Genomic DNA, 24022 nt, shown 5'->3' with positions numbered 1-24022 from the left:
TTATTAGCTTTGCTCTTTTCTCCAAATTTTCCCAAAACATTTTTGTATGTCTGACAATCACTTCCTACTCTGCTATTTAGATCCCCAACATGGACCAACTTTTCCTTTTTCATTGCGTCAGTTGCTTTCTCGAAATCCTCAAATAATTTCTCCAATTCTACCTTAGTAGAACCTTCTGTGGGACCACAGGCACAAATAAGTCTCATTGTCCAGTTCCCCATTCTCATATTTGCCCACATTACTCTACTTGAGACTGACTGACTGCCATTCAAGAAGATTAGCCTCGTATTTTGTGTTGAATACTATGGCTGCTACTCCTTTTCCTTGATTGTCATTGCCTGAATGTAACATTTTGTATTTATTGCTCAGAAAGATCTCACCAGTTTTTGTCTTTTTTGTTTCAGTCACCCATATTATGTCGATCTGGTACTTATCTAATTCCTCAGCTAGCTCCATTTCTTTGCCATTCAGGCTTCTTATGTTGATAGTACCGATCTTTAACTCTGGTGATGTTGAGTTGTGGTTTGTTTTCACATTTGTTCCAGTAGCTGACTTTTTGCTGTTCGCCCTGTTTCCCTGGCAAAAATAATGGCGGCCTTGTTTAACTGGTCGATGCCCCAGCCGGCATGAAATTTTGTCATGTCGAACCATCATTTTTTATTTTGGTTTAACCAATAAGAATACAATTTGGTTAGCTAAATCCCAAATTGCCAGCCCATCCTCATTCATTCAGTATTCAAGTAGATACCCAACAGGATGCACCACAAGAAGGTGAGGATTGGATATTAGGCCAGAAGCCCTGGTCGGTTCTCCACATTCCTTTAAAGGCTATGTGGAGGGCTCCTCTCAGTTATACAGCTTTGACCCTTAAGCACACCTAAAAAATTATATAAGTATATAAAAAAAATAATAAAAATTACAAAAAAAAAAATTGTTCCTCCAAAGTGTGTCTCTTCAATATGAATTGGAAAGCAAAAAATTCTTAAAAGGTTACCAGCCAAGAATTACCCAAAAATCACTGACATATTCCTCACCATTCTCTGAGAAGTTCACAGAAATTCTATTCCTTACATAAGTCATTTCTGGCCATGCAGCATAGATTTTGCCATCTTTAAATTCTTTGACAAAATTTTTACCTTCTACAAAATACAAACTGTTTCCACTGTTGCTACCTGCTATTTACCAAATTCCATGTTTCTGCAACTTATTATTTAAGTCAAATGGGAACTTCAGTTAAATATGTGTTTCAGAATATCAGGACTATATTCAGCTTATCAAATCTCATAAATCTGGTCTGGCTCGACACGGAATTCATGACACCACTACAGGATCTAGTAAGATAATACTAAACTTGTGTATAGTTGTATATAGCTGTAATTATAAATTTAAATATTTATTCAAAGAAAGTGTTGAAGTCTTGTTACATTGGCCTAACTAAAAGATGACTGCCTTTCTGTTCCAAAATGGTGAGAAATTGTTATCGACTGTATTAAATTTACACACGCACACAGTTTTATTTTAGTTATAGGTGCATTTTATAATGCCTTTGTTTCACTGTTCAGTTGTATTCAAATTTCTATCATCATTCTTCAACCCACACTGATGTTTTGCAAGATGTAACTGACAGTGGCATACGTGTATTATGTAAATCTGGCAAAGTAGTGACAGCAAGATTACTTGCTAGATGATCTGGTAGTTTCATGAATTATAATTATTAGAGTCAATATGTTATCTGGTGGCAAGGTTAGCAGAATGTTTTATAGCTCATCATCATCATCATGCTTTTCAAGGAGTTAAGCCTAGAGTGGCCTGTTCCGGCATTAGAAGTCATTATCAAATCTCTTTAGAGGTTTGATAATGACTTCTAAGGCTATTGGTTATAATTTTTATTTTATTAGTAATTAAAATTGCTAGAAAACGTGTTTTTAAAGTTAAATATAGTGTGGCTTTTTGTCACAAATTGTGCTACAGTTGTGCATCGGTTAGATACAAGTGTCCTTCAGTGGTGTTATTGTTTGGAACTGTGTTGTATATATTGTGTTTTCACTGCCGTTTGTTTCACTATTTCAATGTGTAAAGATGGCGTCCAACAAGAAATGTATGTCACGGCACGCAGGACTTCTACTTCTACACGAAAGGCTGGCTCAGCATTAGATTTTTTGCAATGGATGCGTTGCGGAAACTGCTACATGTATGTGTCGAAGAATGTGAAGGATCTGTGGTTGGTCTGGCTAAATGAGAAGAACGAAGATGTCGATGTATGTGAGAAGTGTCGGGATAGGCTGGAGCATTTAGGAATGGAAGCTGACATTGTGACCGTAGCGGAAGAACATCGGTGGGAGTTTATGAAAAATGACCTTCATCTTCTTCACGAGGAAGTGGAAGTGCTCGGTAAGGAGATACTGGAAGTTAAAGCTGAGTTTAATGTGTTAAACAGAAAAATTAGGACTATAAAGGTTACTTTAGCTGAAGTAACTAGAACAGGATTACATATGGGTGAGTCTTTGGTGAATGATGCAGTAATAAATAGTATGCGAGTCAACAAAATAAAACCACAAGTGGCCTAGAAGAAACGAGATGTTGTGAGAGCGGGGGGGGGGGGGGGGGTAAGTAATAGAGCATTGAGTAATGAAGCTGGGAGAGTCATGCTGAATAGCGTAGAGAATGAGTCCATGAATGTGGACTTGAAGTTAAGAGTGGTAAGATATATGGTGATTCTATGATTAAGGGTATGGAGAGTGGTATGCATGAGGAGTGCTTGGCTGGTGGGACAATAGAAAGAGGGCTTTAGCAATAAAGAGAGGGCATGAAGCAGACAAGATGATAGTTATGGTGGGTACGAATGACCTGAGAGGTAGTATAAATCGGGTAGGAAAAGATTTAAGAACATTATTAGATATTGTGAAGAGGAAAAGTGTCAATGGGAGGATAGTGTGTGTGCGGCCTCGTTTTGATAATTACGAGTTAAGTAGACGAGCAATGATAATGAATGATATGATTGCAAGAATGTGCAAAAAAAGAGGTCTGAAATTTGTTGATGTTTGGATTGTATTTGAAGGAAAAAGGCAGTTGTATGCTAGAGATGGACTGCATCTTAACATGGAAGGACATAAGCGATTGAAGAAGTTATTGTTTTCTGAATGGGTTCTTTGAACAAGTTGAAGTTATTGGGCAGGGAAACTAATATTGAAAAGGTTGAGTGTAAGAGAGAGAAACTTTAGCACTGATTGTATATTTCTTGATCCTTATATGCAGAATAAATTGCAGAAGAGAGCGGATAAAAATCGGCATGGGACTACGGAAGTTAGTGACTTAAATATCAGTTCTAAAGCCGGTACAAGATCTAGAGGGAATCTGCAATTTTTGTATACCAATGCTAGAAGCATTCGAAATAAGAGAGAAGAATTTTTGGCATTAGTCAGTGCAATCTCACCCAAAGTTGTAGGCATTAGTGAAACTTGGCTGTCAGCAGAAGATGTGGTCACTGGAATTGAATGTGATGGGTATAGTATTTTCAGGGAGGATAGAGAAGATAGAACAGGGGGAGGAGTACTGTTGATGATAGCTGATGTGTTGCAGCCAAAGAAAGTAGTATATCAAGATGATAGACATGTGAATGAGAGTTCATTTGAGGCAGTCTGGTGCGAAATAGTTGGGGGTGGGGGGGGGGGGGGGTGGGGGGGGGGGGGGGTGGGGGGGGGGGGGGGTGGGGGGGGGGGGGGGTGGGGGGGGGGGGGGGTGGGGGGGGGGGGGGGTGGGGGGGGGGGGGGGTGGGGGGGGGGGGGGGTGGGGGGGGGGGGGGGTGGGGGGGGGGGGGGGTGGGGGGGGGGGGGGGTGGGGGGGGGGGGGGGTGGGGGGGGGGGGGGGTGGGGGGGGGGGGGGGTGGGGGGGGGGGGGGGTGGGGGGGGGGGGGGGTGGGGGGGGGGGGGGGTGGGGGGGGGGGGGGGTGGGGGGGGGGGGGGGTGGGGGGGGGGGGGGGTGGGGGGGGGGGGGGGTGGGGGGGGGGGGGGGTGGGGGGGGGGGGGGGTGGGGGGGGGGGGGGGTGGGGGGGGGGGGGGGTGGGGGGGGGGGGGGGTGGGGGGGGGGGGGGGTGGGGGGGGGGGGGGGTGGGGGGGGGGGGGGGTGGGGGGGGGGGGGGGTGGGGGGGGGGGGGATTGGAGTTGCCCGGAACAACAACAATAATAATAATAATAATAATGATAATGAATGATATTTTATTTTTTAATACAATTTCATGTTTTATTCAAACAATTCAGACTGTGCAGTTTTGCTGCTGAGCCACTTGCCAGAGTTGAAATCTTGTTCCAGAGGAATCCATGAATATTCTGAGCTGAATTCACATTGCTCGGATTCAGGATGCAAAATGAATTGTGAATTCAGCTCGTAATAATGTTTTTCTTTCTGAAAACAGAAACTTATAAATCTGTTATAGTCAGATGTGTGAACATATTTGATACACCTATATACATCTTAAAAGATGCCAAGAAATTATATTCTTGAATACATGTCTGAAAAAGACACACTTTTTCAGACATGTATAATGTTATGCATTATGGCAAGGGCCACAGGGACTTTAGTTAAGTGAAATAACTTTCAACATTATCTATAGTCCAGAATATTTTAATAATAAGGTGTGACAGTTTTTGACTACTTGTATATGGGAAATTAGTGCATTACTTCAACCTTGGTATCACTTCTGGGTCTGGCTCCCGCTGATGAGACCTCAATAAAGGTTGAAACTGGTCTGGGCAGTGGCCCTTCCCATAATGGATAGCATTATACATGTCCATAAGGATATGTGCATTGTATTAGAGGATACTATGGCAATTGAAATAGCTTCTATATACAAGTAGCCCAGTCATGAAGTTACTTCACGTGCAAACTTCGTTTGATTACACTTCGATAAAGGATGAATCCAAGATTATTATTTCTTGGCGTCTTTAATCTATAGTACAACCAAGTGGGGAAAAATAAAAGGAAGAGTAAAAAATGTAGCAATTAAAGAACAATCAATTTAATTAAATAAGGAAAATAGAAAGTATACTTTTAGAGAACCATACAGGATTCCATAAAAAAACATGAGTACAATAGATCACTTATTTAAAATATCTCTCTCATTGGAGAAAAATATACTGAACATAATAAAATACTATACTGCAATTTTATAGATATACAAAAGTTCTTTGATTCATAATTGCATGAGGCATTGTAGAGAATACTGAACCAGTATGGAAGAGATAACAGAAAAGTTTATCTAATTAAAACTTTACTGTTCCTCAGAAATGTTAACAGAAATCAATGGCAACCATAGCAAGCCTTTCAAAATGAAAAGAGGTGTGCATCAAAGGACGTATACTTTTGCTGATGCTTTTAACCTACATTTGGAATATATAATACCTTGGTCTTGGAAGATCTATAGTGATCCTTCGACAGATAAATCAATTATAAATAACTCTTCCTCATCACATATGGAATTCATCCCCCCATTCACTTCAAATGAAATAAAACAAGCATTAAAACAAATTAAACATGAAAATGACCTGGGGAAGATCTAATTCACATAGAATTAATTAAATGGAGAGGAAACAACATAACTCATCATGTCACAAACTCACTAAATCTATGCCTAGAAGAGAAGATACCAGAAAACTGGAAAAATGCTACTCTGATACTGTTATTTAAAAAAGGAGACAAAGAAGAAGTAAAGAACTATAGACCAATTAGTATTCTCTAATCTGTACAAAATTCTCACAAAAGTAATAACAAACAGGTTAACCCCTTTTCTAGACTCAAATCAACCAGCAGAACAAGCAGGATTCCGTAAAGCCTTTAACACAATTGAACATATTCATGCAGTAAAACAAATAATAGAAAAAGAAAAAAAAAAAAAAAAAAAAACAATTGCCCCTCTCTGTTTAGTCTTTATTGATTATGAAAAAGCATTTGATTCCATCAAAACTAATTGCAATAACCAAAGCACTCCAGAATCAGGAAGTACCTGGAGAATATATGGTCCTCCTCCAGGAAATATAGAATAGTGCAATATTGTATATTTCCTGGAGGAGGACCATATATTCTCCAGGTACTTCCTGATTCTGGAATGCTTTGGTTATTGCAATTAGTTTTGATGGAATCAAATGCTTTTTCATAATCAATAAAGACTAAACAGAGAGGGGCAATTGTTTTTGTTTTTTTTTTTTTGCTTTTTCTATTATTTGTTTTACTGCATGAATATGATCAATAGTAGCAATCCAACTTCACATGAGTAGAAATAAAATATCAATTAAAAAAGTGTCCAACAAGGAGACTATCACCCAAAATCTTTACAGCAGTTCTTCAAGAAATATTTAATAATATAAACTGGACAAACCTTGGTATAAAAATTAATAACAGAAACTTAACACCCTTAAGATATGCAGATGATATCAAATTTTTGCAAACACTCCAGAAGACCTTAACATAATGAAAGAAGACCCATATCATGAAAGCAGAAAAGTTGGTATAAAAATAAACAGAGAAAAAACTAAAATCATGTTTCTTCATATTGTAACACCAAAAAACATAATAGAAAACAATTTCTTGGAAAGAGTCTCTTCATATACATACTTAGGTCATCTCATTGATCTAAACTGTGGACTCCAAAAGGAAAGAAATAGAAGAGCTCAACTTGCTTGGAGTGCATTCAGAAAATTGAAAAGCAGTTTTCAAAATAATGATGTCTCACTCTGTTTAAAAAGGAAGACTTTAACCATTGTATACTTCCAGTCATCACATATGGTTGTGAAACTTGGTCTCTAACAAAAGCACTGGCAAATAAACTAGCAACAACTCAAAGAAAAATGGAAAGCTTGATGCTAGGCATCACATTAAAAGATAAGAAGCAAAACACCTGGATAAGAAGCCAGATTTATATCGTTGACATCATTCTTCACCAGAAATGACTAAAATGGAAATAGGCAAGACATTTATCCAGAAGAGAAAATGAGTGATGGACCAGCATACTAACAAACTGGATTCTAAAAGAAGGGAAACAAGGCCAGTGGATGTCCTAAAAGAAGGTAGAGTGACGAATCATCAAATTTTGTTGGGAAAAATTGGTCAACCATTGCCAAGAATACAGAAAGGTGGAAGGAACTGGAGGAGGAGGAGTTCATCCAGCAGTGGACAGAAAATGACTGAAAAGAAAAAGAAGATATAATACCTTAGTCTTGGAAAACAGTGGTAACAAAAAATTTATCTCAGATTCTCCAATGATATTGACATAATAGCAGAGAATAAACACCAGTTACAAAAATTAATTGACAGATTTTTTTAAGGAACTTGGTGATTGTGAATTAAAGATCACCATTCACAAATCAAAACAATGTCTTCAGGAAATAAGCTTACGAAAATTTCAATTAATGATGAAAAATTGGAAAAAATTGAAACAACGAAGTAGAAAGATTCACCTACTTGGGAAGCATACAACACAGATGGCTGATTTAAACATGATATTAAAGTACACATTGCTAAAGTAACTATTGCCCTTCAGAGGTTACAAGCACTTCGAAATAAAATAAAATAATACAGATAGGTACAAGGTTATCTCATTAATTGATAGCGTTGTTAATTCCTTACTATATTTATGTGAAAAGACAATTGGCCTTCAAGATGCTACAGAAAACTTTTGAAGATACCATACATTACACATGTAACAAATGATGAGGTTAGAAGGAAAATCTGCTTCACTGCCAGATTACAAGAAAATATCACTAAAATACATTGAAACAACTCTGATGGCTGGGTCACATTGTTAGATCAGATAGTTTACCTAAAATCGCACTGGGGGGGGGGGGTTGACTTCTGGTAAAAAAAAAAACACTGGGGACCTAGAATCACCTGGATAGATAATACTAGAAAATGGACTAATTCTTCATTCTCTACCTTGTTAAAGAGATTCCAAGTTAGAAACACCTGGAGAGAGAGCATGTTAGGACTGTCACTTTTATGCTGCCCCAATGGTTTATATAGACTAAAGGTAAAGAAAAAGTCTTGTCTTACAACAGGCAATTACACCAATAATAAAAAAAGTACCTAATGAAGATTCTGCATAAAATGAAACAAGATGAAAACTTTATTCATAAATGGAAACTGAAATAATTCCATATGCTGATGATGTCTCCACTCACAATGGCATAGTACTCTCAGTACTTCAAATGTGTTTCCATCAAAGATACTCCAGAAAGAGGTGACTTGCAACTTGTTGCTGTCTCAAAAAAGATGGAAATCTGTTTAATCATGAACATAAACAATGAGAAAGCTTACATCAGAGAATGGCCAATCTATAAAAATCATGAAAAAAATATTGACTGGACCTCAAACAACATATGTATTCACAGAGTACCATGAATTGAACTGGGAACATATCTATCCTCTTCAGAACATTCTTTTATTAGAATGTTTCAAAATGCTGGCATATTTGGCCAAATGGATAGCATCACTGCTCTCTATAACCGACAGTGGATTCAAATGCACAACATATACATGGGTATTGTTGTGTAAGAATTTTACAGCCAGTATGAGCACTATTCAGCTTACTTATATATAAATATATATAGTGATTTTTAATTTTATTGGCAGAAAATATTATAAATTAGTTTAAATGACTGATACCGAGAGATAAAGAAGTGACATGGTTTATTTAATAAGATACTACTACTTTACTAGTTTCGTTGAATGGATCAACTTCTTCAGGTATCACAATTAAAGAAATATACAAAAAATAACAGACTTAAAAAATGCATTAACAGTACTAGTAAAACAGTAGCACATTTTGAAAACGGTAATGCGAGCTTGAGTTTCAAATAAAAGTTGACTACGTGCTGTCACGAGTGCGCCAGTATTGAACAGAGGCAATGTGCGCATCAGATTAAAACTTAGGCTGTTGTTGATATGGGAAGAATCTAAGGAAATTTCTCTAGATTCGACAATAATTCTGTCAAGTTCATCATAGCACCATGGATATTAGAAGTTTGTGTCCAGTCTACAATGTGTTGGAGGCCCTTCATCTGAGTTAACAGAAAAAAGAACATGGCTAGAGAGAGAGCGCTGGCTCTAGTCCTGTTGCAGAAAATATCTCTACAGTGTTCTTCCATATGTAAAAGGATGGATTTTGGAGCGAAGTTTTAGGAGTGTAGCGAAGCAAGTTCTGAAGTTAAATTTCTTGAGAATTTTAGCCAGTTTTGGTGAAAGAGAGGTGATGTAAGGCAGAGAAATAAAAGCTCTTGGGGGGGGGGGATCTTCAGAAGCAATTGAGTGACGGAGAGAAAGAAATTTGTCAATCTTATTAGGAGAGAAACCATTATTAATAAATGTCTTTTTAAGAAAAGGAGTTCATTTTCAATTTCTGTTTCTTCTGTTAGTAAAAAAGTTCTGAAAGTATTAAAATCTTAATTTTTAGAAAACCTACTCATACTGACAGATACCTTCATGCTTCTTCCAATCACTACCCTCCGCAAAAATTTGGTATTATTTCCACCTTAGCACACCGGGCCAAATTTTTACTAACAGAAGAAACGGAAATTGAAAATTAACTCCTGTTTCTTAAAACGACTTTTATTAATAATGGTTTCTCTCCTAATAAAATTAACAAATTTCTTTTGCTCCGTCACTCAACTGCTTCTGAAGATCCTTCTTCTCCCAGAGCCTTTATTTCTTTGCCTTACATCAGCTCTCTTTCACCAAAACTGGCTAAAATTGTCAAGAAATTTAACTTCAGAACTTGCTTGACTATGCTCCCAAAACTTCGCTTCATACTTAGTAAACCTAAAGAGAAACATCTCCCCACTCAGTTTCCAGGAGTGTACAAGATTTTATGTGATTGTGGAAAGCCATACTATGGCCAGACTGCTAAATCCATCCTTTTACATATGGAAGAACACTGTAGAGATATTTCCTGCAACAGGACTAGACCAGTGTTCTCTCTAGCCACATTCTTTTTTCTGTTAACTCAGATGAAGGCCGGCAACACATTGCAGACTGGACACAAACTTCTAATATCCATGTGTGCTATGATGAACTTGAAAGAAAGATTGTCGAATCTAGAGGAATTTCCTTAGATTCTTCCCATATCAACAACAGCCTAAGTTTCAATCTCTCTGATGCACACATTGCCTCTGTTCAATACTGGCAGACTCGTGACAGCATGTAGTCAACTTTTATTTGGAACTCAAGCTCGTATTACTGTTTTCAAAATGTACTACTGTCTTTTGTACTAGTACTGTTAATGCAATTTTTAAGTCTCTGTTATTTTTTGTATATTTCTTTGATTGTGATACCTGAAGAAGTTGATCCATTCAACGAAACTAGTAAAATCTTTTTAAATAAACCATGTCACCTCTTTATCTCTCAGTATCAGTCATTTAAACTAATTTATATATATATATACAGGGTGTTCGGGATAAATTTGACATATTTATAATTAATTATATTTTTCCGTAAGTTACATGTATTAACACACACTTCTCTTCATTTAAAAGTTTGGACCCTTCTTCATTCATATACAAGATGTCAGAAAGGATGGATAGCTGGAACCCACCTGAATCATGGAAGAGAATAACTTGTATCATGATGATTCGTGCCCGCCATCAAAATAAGGATATTACGACTGCTGCCCAATGCTCCCTGAATACAGTAAAAACAATCAGGCATGAACTAGAGACTTGCAATGGTGACTACGAGGATGTAGCAAGAAGAAAGATCCCTAGCAGACGATCTGATTGCGTTCGTACAGCAGAATTCCTCGCAAATCTGCAGGAACAGGTGTTGAAGAACCCTGGCATTGGAATTCGGGCTTTGTTCGTGGAGTTGCTAACTGTAGTCAAGCCCTGGATAACAAGGGTAGCCAATGGTAGGCCGTATGTATGGCAGCAGGATTCGGCCCCTTGCCACACCTCTGGGAAAAGTCAAAAATGGTTGTCTGAAAATTTCTACGACTTCACCAGTCCAAATGTTTGGCCTCCAAACTCCCCAGACCTTAACCCCATGGATTATTTTGTATGGGGCGCAGTTGAAAAAGACACCAATCGCACTTCCAGTAATACAAAAGCCCAGTTAATGGATAAAATTAAAACAGTTTTTGCAGCCCTTCCCAGGGAGACTGTAGCATCAGCTTGTTCGAGGTTCCGAAGCAGAATTGAAGCTGTGATCGATGCTAATGGTGGTTATTTTGAGTAAATCTTGTTGATAGTATTGTAATTAACTCTGCCTGTAATGTTTTTTTGTCAATTCATTAAATTTAATAGATACAAAGAAGATTTTCTTTTTCCTTACGAAACTGTCAAATTTATCCCGAACACCCTGTATATATATATATCTCTCAGTGCTACACATGATAAGTTGCAAAACTTATAGTACATTTGTGCCATATGTAGGTAGGCCTGAAGGGCCTATTGCAAAAAAACACTGATGTTTGGATTCTAAAAAAGGATTACACCAGAAAATAAAACTATTTCAGTAAGTCAGTCTTGTCTTTGGGTGATGTCACTATAATATTCAAGATCTGACAGTGGAAACATGGATGTGTAAAAATTGCACCAAATGGCATGGTCAGGGACCAGAGACAAGACTTGACCTATTTCAAAACTGGATCAAGATTTGTTGGGTTTTTTTGCAGTCATCATGAGCTGGAATGTAGGGTGAGCAAGATTCTGCAGTTTTGGTCTCCCTTCTAAACTCCAGTCAACTAGCAGAGTAAGTTGAAGCAGAATTTTTTTGTTTAGTTGATTAGTAGCTGCCTGATTACCATTACCCATGCACTATCCGGTTTTACTGCTGTACCCTCAAAAGCATGTCCTTGAGGGGTATCACCTGTACTGTGTTGGAGTGAAACTGAAGCGCTTGATCTTAAGATCAAATAGAGCTTAGTTATTTGTTGGATCTCTAAAATGGAAGATCTGACAGAATTTGTCAGATCTTACATGGTCTTCTACGGTACTATTAATCCACCTAAATCCTGGTGTTCCTCTGAGTGTTTCTCCTGAGAGAATGGAATCCAATACTAGTTTTACTAATCTTTCCTCTTCCACGCTGTATAAGTCACAATACCATTTGATTAGCTCTGATCATACATTGATACCATAAGTTTACTCTTCTCATTTTTTCAGAATTCTGATATATATCTATATATATATATATATATATATATATATACATACATATATATATATATATATATATATATCAGTATTTTAGTATTTTTTTAGTGAAGTTTTTCAGTTGAGTCCCTGCCATACTAATAATGCTTATTCTATTGTATATTTCCATATTTAACTTGTACTTGAATTGCTGAAATGTTTTACTAGTTCCACAGGTACCCCATTGAGAATACAGCGAACACATTGTTTGGAAAGAAGTCAACAGACATCCCCATGGGTAAGGTGCATCATGCCAAAGTCAGTGCAACTATGTCCTGGTGAAATGCTGCAAGAAAGGAATTGGAGTTTGAAAGAGGGATCGTGATACAATGCCATGTTGCAGGCCTATTTGTTTGGCAAATTGTTGACAAATTCTAATCACTATACCAACATACTAAATTCTAATAAACAGCTAAGTTGCAATTTAACCAAAGCTGAAAAATTAGCCTTAAATCTTTAAGAAATAACCAAGACATTTATTATTACGAAGGCAGATAAAGGAATGCTAGCATACCTTGAAAAAAATGAACCAATTGGTATCTGAACATAACCTCTACCAGTTGGTCAACTACAATCATCCAACAAACTGCATCAAAAAGAAAACCACAGAATTAATCAACTCAGTGATCATGTGGCCAGACGAAAATTAAAAGGCTATTACCGCAATTATGCCCATGTTCCCAGAATTTATGGCCTGCTGAAAATACACAAAACAAACACACCAATATGACCGACAGTGGAAGGAATCGACAGCCCTAATTATTACTTAGCCAAGAACCTAGCAACTACTCTCAAGGAATTGGTAGGTCATTCTCCCCTCCTACATAAAAAAATACACAACACTTCATAGACAAAATTAAAAACATCACACTTAATGATGAAGATTTATTAGTCAGCTTTGACATAACTGCCCTTTACATTAATGTCCAGATCAATGAAACCATTCTTGTACAGAACACATATCACAGCCCTCTTTGCCTACATACTTTACTCCAGGTATTTTGTGTGGCAAAATAATTTCTCCTACAAAAAAAAAAAAAAAAAAAAAGGTACAGCCATTGGCTCACCACTTCCCCCAGCCAACTTTTACATGGAAGATTTTGAGCAATGAGCTGTAGATTCAGCAAGCCCAAAGTCTGGCTCAGATATGTCAATATTTTCGCCATTCAGCACCATGGCAGTGAACCATTAAATACATTCCTAAGCCACCTGAACAAACAGCACAAATGTATCCAATTTACCATTGTTATCGAAAACAATAACTCTCTTCCTTTCCTTTTCTAGATACACTTTGTCACCTCTTCCCTCAGGGTGCTTTTTCTTCACAGTCTACCACAAACCTACACACACAGGCCAATACATAAAAATTCATATCATTATGAGAGTGGATAGATTATGTAAAAGAGTGGTGTGGAAAGAGTTTGCAGGATTTGAGTCACCTAGTAATGCAGGGGTCATCAACCTTTCAGACAGTAAGGGCTACATTAAAAATTTCAACGAAGCCAGCGGGGCCACTAAGCTATACTGCGGTATTTAGAATTGTAAGATGCTTTCCAGATTCACAAGGAACGCTGTGCATTTGATACTTTTACATAAAATCCTATAAAAATAAACAAACTCAGCTTTAAGAGCATAGGTAGGAGTCAGGTTCATGATAAGTAAATACAATCAATACTTGAAAAAAGATAATTTAATGAAGAAAACATTCATTTTTTACAATGTCAATGGGACTGAGGTCGAAACGCTGGAGCATTTTCAAGCGCTTCAAGAATATCAGTGCCTTTCGTCGTTCCCTTGATAGGTAAGAGAGCACAGTTCTTCTGTCACATTGAATTGTTGATCAATGCCACAAACAAAGATAGCCAGTTGTGCTGTATCCTTCACATCTGTGCTCTCATTTAAAGACAGTGAATATGAAGTAAATCGGACGATCATTTTTTAAACCTCCTTCAATGTCATTGGCAAGTTCTTCGACATGTCGTGCTAGTTACCCAGACAAACTCGGCTTTTTAAACACTTCCTTATTATTTGGGCACAGAATTTCCCCAGCAGCAATGAGACACTCTTTCACAAACTCACCATCCAAGAAGGTTTTTTGATGTTTTATATTCAGCTATTACATAACTTACTTTGATGCACGCTTCACTCTATTCCCTCTGTCTTTTAAATGCTCCCTGCTGGCATTTTAAATCAATTTGGAGACGGTTCACTTTTTCCACATGAAGCTGCCCTTGAAGGCGATCGAAATTGGGCACATGCTTTGTCTCATAGTGTCGTTTTATATTGTATTCTTTTGATACAGACACTGACTCATGATAAATTAAACACACATAACTTACTTTGACGCACGCTTTGTTCTCTTCCCTCTGCCTTTTAAACCAATTTGGAGATGGTTCACTTTGTCCACACAAAGCTGCCCTTGAAGGTGATCGAAATTGGGCACAACATGCTTTGTCTCATAGTGTCGTTTTATATTGTATTCTTTTGGTACTGACACTGACTCACGACAAATTAAACACACTGGCTTATTGTCGATCGGCACAAAAAAGTACAAATTGGTCCACTTTTCATTAAAAACCTGACAAGAATCACTTGATTTATGCTTTTTGCTTGTAGATGCCGTAGTGATGGAAGGTGAACCCAAAAAATGATCCAAAATGGCCGTAACGGTTATTATCCATTGAATATGTCTCGCACTAATGAAAAAAGTCTGGCAATAAAACCACAATAGGCTATGGCTGACATGACGAACCTGTGTGCGCTTACACACGAATATCACTCTGTTCATGACTGGCTGACTGTGGATGAGATCCTCTTGTATTTATATGAAAATAATGAAGTATCGAGAACCTGCGAGATGTATCTGGAAGGCATTAGACAGCGCACTCGAACGAACTACTGCTTTAGCCATCTACCTGTGATGCTAGTACTAGTACTTAAGTACTACTTGGCGCTGGTAGATGGCTGAAGAAGCATGTCTATTTAATATTTATTTTTATAGGATTTTATGTAAAGAATCAAATGCACAGTGTTCCTTGTGAATCTGGAAAGCATCTTACAATTCTAAATAGCGCAGTATAGCTTAGTGGCCCACAGACTTCATTGAAATTATTTTTTATTTAATCGTGTTTTAATGTTAAGTAGTTATTTTTTCAAAATGGCCAGCGGGCCATGGCAAAGAGTTCCGTGGGGGCCACAGGTGGCCTGTAAGCCATGCTTTGAAGACCCCCTGTAGTAATGGAAAGAGAGAGAAATGGTAAAGAATGGTGAAATATCAGACTTCAACAATGGACAATATATCTATGAAAGCTATGAGTATATCAGGACTGTAAACTTGTTGCCAATACTATGTAACTTATACTTGAATGAAGATGTTAGAAATTGAAGTAGATTTCATCAGAAAATTAAAATCGTCTTATGTTTGCAGATCACCAAGTGATTTTAGTACTGTGGTGAAAATACATTACAGAGTTATATTTAAACTATATAAAATAACCAAGGAACTAAATCTTACAATCTCAAAACAGAAACTGAAACTGACAGAATTAATTTAAAAGTAAATTTCCTGCCTGGTTTGCCTGAGTGGGTAACGTACCCACTCTCACACCAATAGGATGTGGGTTCAAATTCTATCATGGGTATGGATGTTTGTGATTGTCTTTAGGTGATAGACTAATTTCACCACCTGATGTGAGACCACCACTCCATTTATTGGAGGCCTGAAGTGGCTTGATAAGTTCCATGTTTGGTCTATAGAGCACTATTTCCAGATTACGTAAGAAATAAAATTTTAAAAATTATATCAAATTAATAAGAGAAAAGAGAAGGCCTTAACCTGCCCACCCAGTACTAATGAACTCTAGGCTTACAACCTTTCATGAGTGGGACTCACATAAAAGGTCTGCAAGATCTAAAAATTATACTAGAAAATAAAATTATTGAGCAGATAAGCAAATTTAAGTTTTGGGATGTTGTGTCCTATCATGGAGAATTAGATATTCATCATAAAATAGCAAGAGTTAATAATATATTTAATAATGTGGTATTATCAGAGAAACACTCCAAAATAAAACTAAAAGAGACACAAATTAAACTACAGTAATGGCAATACCAGCAGTTCTTCATTGTGAGACATGGAACTTTGGTAAAGTGATTGGCAAAGCACATTCAGGCAGCAAAAGTGAGATTCCCCAGAAGTGTAGCTGGGGTATCACAACATGAATGTCAGAAATGAAATAAGGATCAACTTAGGAGTTCACATTCTTTTGATAGTACTGATATTGAATTAAATTGTGAGACTATGTCCACAAATGGATCAGAATCGATTGCAAAAATTTATCAAGGAATATCAACTGGAAGGGAGGAGAAACAGAGGTCAAATAAAAGGTAGAAGATTAATTTCCACACAATGGAAAGATAGTCTTATATATTAAACATTCCACAGATTTTATTTAAAAACTTCGTCATCCATCATCGTCATGCATATCAAGGATTTAGGTCTAGCATGGCCTGTTCCGGCATTAGAAGTCATCGTTGAAGAGGACGTCCTAGTTTTCTTTTTCCTAATGGCTTGTACCTCAAGGCTTGTTTTGGTAATCTTTCTGTTTTCATTCTTTGAACGTGTTCCATCCATTTATGTTTATATTTTTTAATTTTTTTCTATTACTGGTTCTTGGTTTAATTCTTTCATAATTTCTTCATTTCTTTTGTGATCAAATAGGGTATACTTTGCAGTTTTAAAAACTTTAAATAAATAAAATAAGGATAATAAATTAGTATCCACAAATTCAGACTTGTTAGCCAATCTTGTTATGGTCGATCTATTCACAAATGAAACCTTTTCATATCTAGATGCATTTTGTTATTGAACAAGCAGCACTACTCTCAGCACTGTTTAGGCATGTGTTTTTTTTTAATTTCCAATATAATAATACTGAAAAAGAAACAAAACTTGGCAACAAGATCTTCAATATCATTACAGAATGTCAATATTTATATGGATATGGACTCTTGTAATGAGTCTTTGCACTGCGAAAGCTTGGAAGTAATACTATCCTTTAAATAATATGCCTAGGGATAAAAACATAAAATAATCAAAAGCAGTCCAAACATGTTGATGACGCTTTGTATGGTTCAAGGAATAGCTCATTCAATTTACCTCCTAGGATTCATTTTCATACCTTCACTAGTATACAAGAGAATGCTTCCTTTTTTTTTTTTTTTTTTTTTAACCTCCATCTTCTTCAGCCATAACAACACACACAAATAGTTAATGTTGCTGTTCTCAAGACATAAGATGAAACTTTCTATTTTGTTTCCTCGAAGGTTGAAATGAAAGATATACTTAATATCTACTTTTATTTACTATTCACTTGTGGATAGTCTCAACTCTTCCAGTTAAAGGATTCACTCTGTCATGATTCCTTTTTGGAATCTTCTATTAATATATTCCAACTGTCACATTTTTTTAAAAAAACTTCTAAAACAAAATTCTCTGGTCTGCATTCTTAAACTTCCATTCTCTCTCTCCTTGTTTTCTTTTGTTACCCAGGTATCGAATGCTCTATCAGCTGTCAATCACCTATCAATCTTCTCGGTGAGTATGCACACTTCATGTAAATGGCAAGGAAGAAGTTAGGTAGTAATAGCTGACCATTGTTGTCATTAGCAAAAAGAGAATGTCTTTATGATGAATGAAAAATATCACTACACTTGACAATTGTGAATATCAGATATCTGATAAGTACAAGAAATCTAACATACTTTACATTTCATGTTAACGTTTCAATATCAACACATCACAAGTGCAAATTATACATGTTACGAAACCAAAACTAATAAAATATTGAATGTACAGAATATATTGTAAAAAGATTCATAATTGTAAATTGTGATTATTTTAAAAATAATCCATAAATTTCAACACCAAAAACATATTTACTTGTGCATTAACATTTGCATGATGCTCTATTAAAGTCTGCATTACTCTTTCTAATCCCCAAGCAGAAGACAAATGAAGAGGTGTCTGTCCATCATAAGCTTCTTCTTCTCCTCTACCATCCGGACTTGGTTTTCGGGAACTGTTCAGATCACAACCACTATATTTTTGGAGAGAGAGAGAGAGAGGGGAAAAAAAACAGTTAAAATTGGTTGGAAAATGAGAAGAACTGGCTATACATATTTATATTTTCAGTAATACTGCAGTTTATATTTGCATTTGCAATTTAGCAAGATGTTCAAAGCTGCCTAATTTACATTGTAAGGAAAATGAACTTATTCTAAAGGGCTCTGAATTCAACAAATGCTAATTATAAGTTTCTATTAAGTTTACTCAATGTAACTGGTCATTGAAACCCCAGTTTTCCAATGTCTAAAAAATTATCAAAACAGTATTAAATGGCCATGTGAATTACTTTTCTTGAACTAGTATTTTTTTATAAACTGCTGTAACCTTTGCACTTTACTCGAAAACTGAAATACACAGTGGCTGTAATGTATCAATGGTAAGGCACAGAATTCCACTGCCAAACTTACTAGGGAAAAAAAAAAAAAGTTCATTTGCGAGCATTTCAGCAGTCACAATCAATAGCTAAAGTGCTTTTCCAGTGTACAGTATACCTTTTATCTACAACTGATACATACCTATAGGACTGGCTTTATTTTCAACTTATATCTAAATTAATACACCTTATACTGATGAATTTCGGACTTGCATATTCTAAACCCAGTGTAAATATTAGTGGATAGATTAAAATAAAAGATGAGAATCAAATATAAAATTGTTTATAAATTAACATTTATAAGCCTATCCATGCGTGTTTATACATTAATTATTCATTTAACTCAAGAAGAATATCTCCTGCACGTCTTCTTTAAAAATCAACATTATAGAGATTATGTAGTTGACCGAACAGCTCATATGCATGTGGTGTATGAACAATTCTCTTATTATTATTATTTGGGCAGTCTCATAAGTTAGTGCCACATGTAGAATTTGGTATTATTATTATTGCATGGATACCTTTATGGAGTCCTAAAATGCACTGTGGGAGATCCAAACTATCAACAATATCTATCATACCTCTCTTGGAAACCATTAACAGACAAAGCACTCACAACTGACTTGGGCAACCCATTCTATTGATTAACTACTCTCCAAGCAAAAAATCTAGACATGCCCTTGCAGTCATTGTACATCATCAGATACCATATGATGAGTCCTTTCTTTGATAATGATCCATACCAGTCCTCAAAAGGTGGTCTTGTCATATGCCTTTCTGCAGACATGAAATCTCTGAAGATCAGTCATTCAAGACATCCATCTCATTGAAGGTCTACTCTTTCCTCTTTTCTAGGAAATTTATCTCCTATTATTGTTTTTGGAGGTTCTCCTTCCAGATTTTTTTAAGGACCCCCTTAAAGTGCTGCTGATCTTTTCTAGCATCAATCCATTTGGCTGCCTTTCGGTATATGATATCCTCACCAGCCTTCTATAATACTATATGTCAAAAGTAACTATCCTTTTTCCTATCAGACTTCTTTAGGTTTCAGGTCTCCCCTCCATAAGATGCTGTTAGAAAACAATCTACTTCCAGAATCCTCAACTTTGTCCCTGTAGAGACAGATCCATCCTTCCAAATTTTAGACAGTTTCTGACTTGTTTAAGCCATTCCTAATCTTCTGACATCTTCCAAACAGCAATTCTTCACATTAATAATGGATCCCAGGTACTCGAACTTGCTAATTTCCTCAATTCTTTCTCCATTAAAGTATATTTGTTTCTCAGGAGCTTCCCTGTCTGTATTTTCTTAGAGAACCATAATCTATCTGTCTGGCTAGGATCAAGCTAAAATCCTCTGTTCTTACTGATCTCATCAACTTTGTCAAGGATTTGTCCTAGTTCTTCCTTGTCACCTATACTAATTAGTCTTGTGTTAAGCTCATCCACTACTTTGCACATGTCCTCAGTATAGATACTAAACAAGTTAGATGAAAGTAGGCATCCTTGCCTATCTCCCTTACTGACCTGAAGCCAATCCATTAATCTGACACCTGTTCTTACTGTGGCTTCCTATTCACTGTACAAGTTAGCTATCAACCTAATAATGTGTTGAGGAAAACCCATTAATTTCATTACTGCCACAATTTCATATGCTGAATGCAGCCCAAAGCTTTGGAGTAATCTATGAAACACATTACCATTGGGAGTACAGATTCTTTATAGTTTCCAATAATCTATCTAAGGCGAAGGATCTGATCTCTGGTATCCTTTCCTTTCCTAAAACCTGTTTGTTCCTCAGGCATCTCTGCCTCAACTTTGGACTCAATCCTATTTAGGATGATCATTAATAAAATCTTATTTGCATGAGAGATTAAACTAATAGTTCTTGCAATCCTTCATCTCCCTTCTTGTGCAGAAAAAGCATGAAGACCGACTTCTTCCAATCTCTAGTAATAAGCATCAGAAGATATATCCATAATAAGGTTTCTCCTTAAAAATTCTTGATGCTATTCAGAAGAGAGCAATTTGGCTCACAGATGACCCTTACCTCACAGGCTCACTTTAACCTCAACCTCACAGATGCAATGTTTCAGCTCTCTCTTCTACAGATACTTTCATGGTCACTGCACCAGTGAATTTACAAACATCATTCCTCCACTTGCTGTTAGGTCTGTTAAAACAAGAGCAGCAATTGTTCAACATCCCTTTACAGTACAATTGCAAACTTGTTGAACCTGCTTCTCTTCTTTCTCATTTATTCCATCTACCTCTGTCCTCTGGAACAGCCTTTCCCCATGATGTGTTTCCAAAAAATTTCAACCTACAGCACTTAAGAAAATATGTCGATAGTTTTTTCTTTCTGAATCGTTATCTGCACCTCACAAATGGCACTGATGTGATTTAGGTTCTCGTACCTCTCATGTGTGGGATAAATGTATAACACTCTCCCTCCAATCAGGAAGAGTGACTATGCAGTCTTGTTCTGGAAGATTACTAAAAACGTGGAATCTGTCAAGAAAGAGTTTATATTTAACTATAAAACTGGTAATTACAACAGACTTAGGAGGCATCTTAGAGGTGCCATGACTTGAGAAGTAACAAGAAGAGAATGTCAGTAGTGCATGGGAAGTGGTCAGGGATTGTTTGTATGAGAGAGAGAAGTAGTATAAGAATGAATACTCAAGGTCAGGAGGATAAACCAAGTGCAAGTTAAGTGGATGAGCAGAGATATAAGGCAAAAGCAAAAAAAAAAAAGGGGGGGCATCAGAGAGAATATAAAGAGAAAGATGATCAGCATGTTCATGAGCAGTACAAAGTGCAAGGAAGAAGAATGGCTAACATGGTAAGAAAGGCCAAATCAAATTAAGAGAAAATAAACTAAGCAGACCAAAGTAAATTCAAAACAGATTTTTCCATTCTTCAACACTTAAAAAGGAAAGATGACTATAGAAAGATGACTAATCAATGCAGATGGTAGGAAAGTGAAAAGAAATAGTTGAGTTGTTGAGTCAACACTTTGCAAAAAGATGCATCATTCAGGCGAAGATTTTGCGATAGTTTATGTGGCAGAGACTGATGTTAGAATTGAGGAAGACGAATAGGAAGTGCTCAGCATATTGAAAAATATATACGTGAATACAGAGTGAGACTAGATGGCATGCCAGCCTGTGTACTATGCGAATGTCCAAGAGAATGGCAGTACCTCTGCCATCTAAGTCTCAACTCTGTCCCAAGTTAGTAGAAAGAATGTAGGATAGTTCAATTACATAAAGGTGGCTCCAATAGCAAACTATAGACCAATTAATATCTCAGGAGTGGTAGTTAAAGTACTGGAAAAGCTGGTTAAAGTTAATATCAAGCAGTGGGTAGATAGGAAGATGATACTCTATGGTGGGAAGAATGGTTTTGTGAAAGGTAGGTCTTACTTTAGTCATTTACTCCCGTTTTATAATAGTAACAGCAGAATTAGATAAAGGAAATACTACACCATGTTATTGCTGGAATTTGCAAAGGAATCTGACAGAATGTTGCATAGAAAACTATTACAAAAGTTGGAGCAAATGGGAATGGATGTAAAGCTGGAAGCACGGATAGAGGGAGGGGTAGATGACAGACAAATGCTGTGAGTAGTACACAGAGGAGCAGAATCTAGGAGAATGAGGATGACTAGTGGATTTGCATCAGGGTTCTGTATGAGGGCCACCACTCTAATTTGTTATGTTAATGAAGAAGGGAAAGATTTAAAGGGAAGAAAATATTCAGTTGTTTGCTGATGATGCAAATCTGGGAAGGGCAATAATTGATCAAGGTGATAAAGTTGATAAAAGTCCTTCAGGAAGATTTAAATAAATTGGCATCATAGGTGAAGAATAATGGTTGTCAATTTAATGTTGCAAAAAGATTAAGTACTTCAGGTTGAAAAGGTTACCTACTGTGTATCACACAGTATACTCTGTTGTAATATATTTTGTAAAATAACTGAAAGGATTACTTGGAAATAAAAACATGCTAACAAGTAAAGATAAGATTATTATTTCTCTTTATATGGCTGATTCAGCTGCATCTTGACTACTGTGCACAGATTTGGTCACCTGGGTTTCTTGGACCAAATATCTCTGCACACGAATTTCAATACATTATGAAGAGAGAGCTACAGGTATCACTAGAAGTTGTGAGAGGGTGGTTACTAAAGGTGTGCAGACTAGATTTTTTGCTTGGAGAATGGTGAATGAATGGAATGGTTAGCCAGATTTAGTTGGGAGGGTCCTGAGAGTCCAGTGAATGAGTTTAAATAGGTTTGATAAGTACTGTGTGTATAAACGTTAGTGTGGGTATCCAGCAATGGTTCTTTTCACTCCATCCATGGAGATACTCATATTATAATATTACAATAATAAAATCTGAAGTACTCATCTCAATACTTGAATTTATGCAGATGTTATTCTTCCAAACAAATACAAGCTGTCAGAATTCTTTGACCAAACTGAGTAACTGTAACCTAACTGCATTCTCAATGGAGAAGGTACAGAACAAATAAAATATTTCAGCTTAGGCTCAATTTTTTAGTGAAGATGGCAGATTTGTATTCAGATAACAGATTAAGTAAAGCTGGTTATGGTATTAAGCCTACATGGGTTTTACTTGACAACCATCAGTTCCACAAACAGAGAAGAGCTTTCCATCTAATCTTCATATAAAAATTACAACAGTGAAGATACATAAACTTCTCAATATATAGGAGCTTGAACAAATAAAGTATCCACAAAATACAATACAAGGGAATCAAATTCCCACTCTCCCCTTTATTCTTCTATCCATTCCATTTTCATGTCTCTCTAAATACGTATTCTCCCCCCCCCTCTCTCGTCCATCAGCAGTTTGTTTCATATCACAGTAGAGCATATGCAACTGTGAACAACGTCATGACAGCGAGATATCACAGACAGCAAAGTTTTCAGTAATGGTGGACTGGATAATGTTTGTTGACAGTGCAATGAAGTTTCTTTTCTAGTTGAATATTTTATGTACTTAGTATAAAAAACATACATGCATTTTAATTGCAATGATGTCAGAAAGTGTGTATACATTTTGCCAATTCTTTGTGCTGCTAAATGATAAGCTGCTTCTATCAATGACACAGCCAAGAGGTTTGGTTAAGCTTAACAGCCTGGCTAGTTAACTACTTATAGTGAAACTACAAGCAATACTATATTCTTTTCACAGTTGAATGCTGTTTTAACATAATTTTATCTAACATAATTTTTTTTTATACATCTTTTATTTCATTTTCAATTACCTAAAACTAACAGTAATATCTTCTTATTAAATTACATAAGGAATTTACAAC

The 24022-nt window shown here is 36.6% G+C and overlaps 1 protein-coding gene across 1 annotated transcript in view; it reads right to left on the bottom strand.

Moving 5' to 3' along the window:
• The window catches only part of LOC150110021 (ankyrin repeat and FYVE domain-containing protein 1), a 532825-nt gene that overhangs the window by 188196 nt on the left and 320607 nt on the right, over window positions 1–24022 (bottom strand). The window contains 1 exon segment of the mRNA XM_090395273.1: window positions 18115–18271. Coding sequence (XP_090251399.1) covers window positions 18115–18271 — 157 coding nt within the window.

Source organism: Typopeltis vanoorti, chromosome 1 (assembly GCF_054136105.1).
Source record: "Typopeltis vanoorti isolate ZY-2024b chromosome 1, IOZ_Tvanoo_1.0, whole genome shotgun sequence".
Lineage (NCBI taxonomy): Eukaryota > Metazoa > Arthropoda > Arachnida > Uropygi > Thelyphonidae > Typopeltis > Typopeltis vanoorti.
Note: the sequence above shows the minus strand (reverse complement) of the source record. Positions and strands in the feature narration are given on the sequence as shown.